At 45.9% G+C, this 3,416-nt stretch overlaps 1 protein-coding gene across 1 annotated transcript; it reads left to right on the top strand.

The window, feature by feature from the left end:
- The first annotated feature begins 1,140 nt into the window (after positions 1-1,140).
- LOC135708417 (probable cytochrome P450 4ac1) lies at positions 1,141-2,617 on the top strand. The gene is made up of 2 exons (XM_065230519.1): positions 1,141-1,745; positions 1,800-2,617. Exons 1-2 carry the CDS (start codon positions 1,190-1,192, stop codon positions 2,615-2,617), a joined length of 1,374 nt encoding a protein of 457 aa, XP_065086591.1. The 5' UTR covers positions 1,141-1,189.
- The last annotated feature ends 799 nt before the right edge of the window (positions 2,618-3,416 follow it).

Here is a 3,416-nt window from a genome sequence, read left to right on the forward strand (position 1 = left end):
GCACACTTGCGCCACGTAACGACATAATTCCGAACGAAACTGTCTCCATTCCAGACGCCCTTGCCCTTCGGAACAACTTTGCTGAAGTGAAATAACTTTTGCAAATAGGTAATCAGGATTTCAGGATATAGCATTATAAATGGAACTGTTTCTAGGTGATGCTAAACTTTTCAAGGAGATACAATACTCAAATCTGGATAGAGATGGAATTAGGGCGTAACAGCTTTTGTAAACATTGGCTTCTCTCGATGATTTCTCGAAAGTCATAGCCCTCCCTGGCAAATCTACATGACCATCAAGTAGAGTAAGACTTCTCCTACCCGATGGATATGTTGGTTTGTGTAGGCGTGCCTTGAATTTCTGGAAATCTACGAAAGAAGTCATTGTTTACAAAGGCTGTTCCGGCCCGAATTCCAGCTCTATAATGTGTTTTGCCACACTTTTCTGCGCGATTCCATACTTATGACGCTTATGACTGGTAGGGGAAATGGATGTAATGTCGGCCTAAATGCCCCTAAGTTAGGTCCATACAAATTCAGCAATCGACTAAATTTTCAATAGCGACCAAAAATATCCATTAGTACCGTCCCAATGACGCGTTCATTTAGATAGCAGATTTTTAGCGATGGGCCCAATCTTAGATCCATAGGCCAACATTAGAGCAATTTCCCCTAGTGTCTATTTTAAGATTAATAAACTGTTAAACAAATCTGTATAACCTCAACAGCACCACGCACGTTGCAAAATGCCACACACAGCAGCACATTGTAAGCCGATAGCTCTCCCGTGTATTAAAAGCTCTCGCGATCACAACAAATTAACAGCGAATTCGTTTATAAAATCAGCTCCAACCTGGATCGGGTATCAAGATTGGGTCTGCTTGTTTTATGACAAACGTATGTTTGATCGTTTGGTTTTAAAGCCTACCTCAGATTGAGGTTCGCACTGCCAAAAAGTTCGGTTTCGCACTGGTTCCAACCCCGATAATAAACGAATTGACTATAAACCAAAACAATTGACTATCGCCAGTTCCCTCGCAGGATAGGTTAATCGCTAGCCCCCGTTTGCTGCTATACACATTCGACCGGTTTATAATGATTGCAAATTGTGCTCCCCATGCATCATCTCAGACTCAGCCAATTCCTGCAAACACAATCCGGTCGCAGTTCTGGTCCAGAGTCCATTCGCGATGCACGTTCTTGGCGCACTCCTGGCACTGTTCCTATTAGTGCTTACACTGTACGAGATTTATCTCCGGTCGCTAGCGAGCTTCAAAGCGGCCACCCACTTTCCCGGCCATACCGTGTATCCGATCATTCAGAATCTCTTCACGGCACTGTTCAAGAATCAAACCGGTTCATTTGCACAGGCACGAAGATGGGCTCACGAGTTCAACGGACGAACGTATCGCCTATTGATACGGGGGGTTCTGTTTGTGCAAGCGATCCACCACAGAGACGTCGAGATGCTGCTTTCCAGTTCCCGATTAATCACCAAGAGTCCGATCTATAAGCTGACCTACCCGTTCATTGGGAATGGTTTGCTGAACAGCACCGGAGAAAAGTGGCACCAGAGAAGGAAGATTTTGACGCCTACTTTTCACTTCAACATTCTGCAAAGCTTCCTGCAAACGTTCCATGACGAGTGTAGGAAGTTAGTAACGCAACTGGATGAAGATGCCGGGAAGGGGCTCACCACAGCTCTACAGCCCTTGTCTACCAAGGTCACACTGAATACCATTTGCGGTAAGTTCGGATAGGGTTGAAGTGATCGATCTAACTCTTCCACAATCTACACAGAAACGGCAATGGGTTTTAAGTTGGACACGATGGCACTGGCCGAGCTGTACAAGAATAACATCCGTGAAGTCGGTAGAATCGTTCAGCAACGCTTGATGAACCCCCTGCTGTTCGAAGACTGGATCTACAAGGCGTTCGGATACCGGGCTCATCTGGATAAAATCCTCGAACCGGTCCATGCCTTTACCAACAGTATCATCCGACAGCGAAGGGATATCTTCCACGCGACGGTCCCGAACGTAGACTCCCTATCCGAAGAGAATATCTACACCAACATCAAGCAGCGCTACGCCATGCTGGACAGTCTTTTGCTGGCGGAAGCCAAGCAGCAAATCGACGCCGAAGGCATCCGGGAAGAAGTCGACACGTTCACCTTCGAAGGTCACGACACTACCGGGAGTGCGTTCGTATTCACCTTCCTGCTGATCGCTCACCACCAGGATGTTCAGCAGCGTCTTTTCGATGAACTCCAATCCATCATCGACAGCAATCGATCGAACCCCGACGATCCTTTAACCCTGCAGGATTACAACAACTTCAAGTACATGGAACGTGTTATCAAGGAATCGCTACGGATCTACCCACCGGTTCCATTCATATCCCGGCTGGTGACCGAGGACGTCCGGTACGATGGCAAATTCATTCCGAAGGGATCGTTTATGAATGTGGAAATCTACGATCTGCATCGGGATCCGGAGCAGTTTCCCGATCCGGAACGGTTCGATCCGGATCGCTTTTTGCCGGAGCAGATCGAACGGAGGAGCCCCTACGCGTACGTACCGTTCAGTGCGGGGCCGAGGAATTGCATAGGTGAGTAGTAGTTGGGCTGAGAGGAGAGGGGTTTAATTGAAGGTGTTGTTTAATTGTCAAGCAGCACGCGTGTAATCATTTCTTGTTTGTCATGTGCACCGGTCTAGAGGTATAGTCATCAATTATAAGGTTCATCTGGTTTAATATTGCCAAGTGTCAATAAGGCATTAATCAGAAACTGCATTGATCGTTAAAGCGGAATATGGAAGTATGACTTTGTGCAATCAGTTTAGAGATTCGTTCGCGTTTCGCTTAGTTATCAACGTTTTCCGTTGCAGTTGGGCCGTTGCTAGATGGCATCGAATGTGATTATTTGCAGCACCAAACAACTATGATGGACTGCATAGGGGCAATGTCCCAAGTTGGCGTATTCGATATTTTTCAATAAATCATAGCACGAAAACGGCTTATCTGATCTAAATGACGTTTGAGACAAAGTTGTATACACTGGGACTGGAACCTCCATTTACGAACCAAACTGGGGGCCATTTTGAAATCCAAGATGGTGGCATCCGGTTACAGAAAAACTGGGAAATACTGTCAAATACCTCACAATATGGGTATTTTTAGAATCGGGGTGACGTATTAGAACCGAAAATCCATGCCTGGCACCATTTTGAAATCCAAGATGTTGGCTTCCGGTTAGAGAAAAACTGAAAAATACTCCTGAAATTAGGGTAAGGTGTAGGAACCAGAAATCTGTGTCAACGCCATTTTGGAATCCAAGATGGTGGCATCCGGTTACAGAAAAGCTGAACAATACTGTCAAATACCCCACAATATGGGTATTTTTGGAATCAGAGGGAC

The sequence above is a fragment of the Ochlerotatus camptorhynchus genome, unplaced genomic scaffold, assembly GCF_037179485.1.
Source record: "Ochlerotatus camptorhynchus isolate MF236.1 unplaced genomic scaffold, CSIRO-AGI_Acam_v1.1 ptg000330l, whole genome shotgun sequence".
Classification (NCBI taxonomy): Eukaryota; Metazoa; Arthropoda; class Insecta; order Diptera; family Culicidae; genus Ochlerotatus; species Ochlerotatus camptorhynchus.

Bases quoted from the DNA above. Each gene is read 5' to 3' on its own strand.
- LOC135708417 (XM_065230519.1), top strand. From the start codon at position 1,190: ATGCACGTTCTTGGCGCACTCCTGGCACTGTTCCTATTAGTGCTTACA. The intron at 1,746-1,799 runs GTAAGTTCGGAT...CAATCTACACAG, and splicing joins CACACTGAATACCATTTGCG to AAACGGCAATGGGTTTTAAG.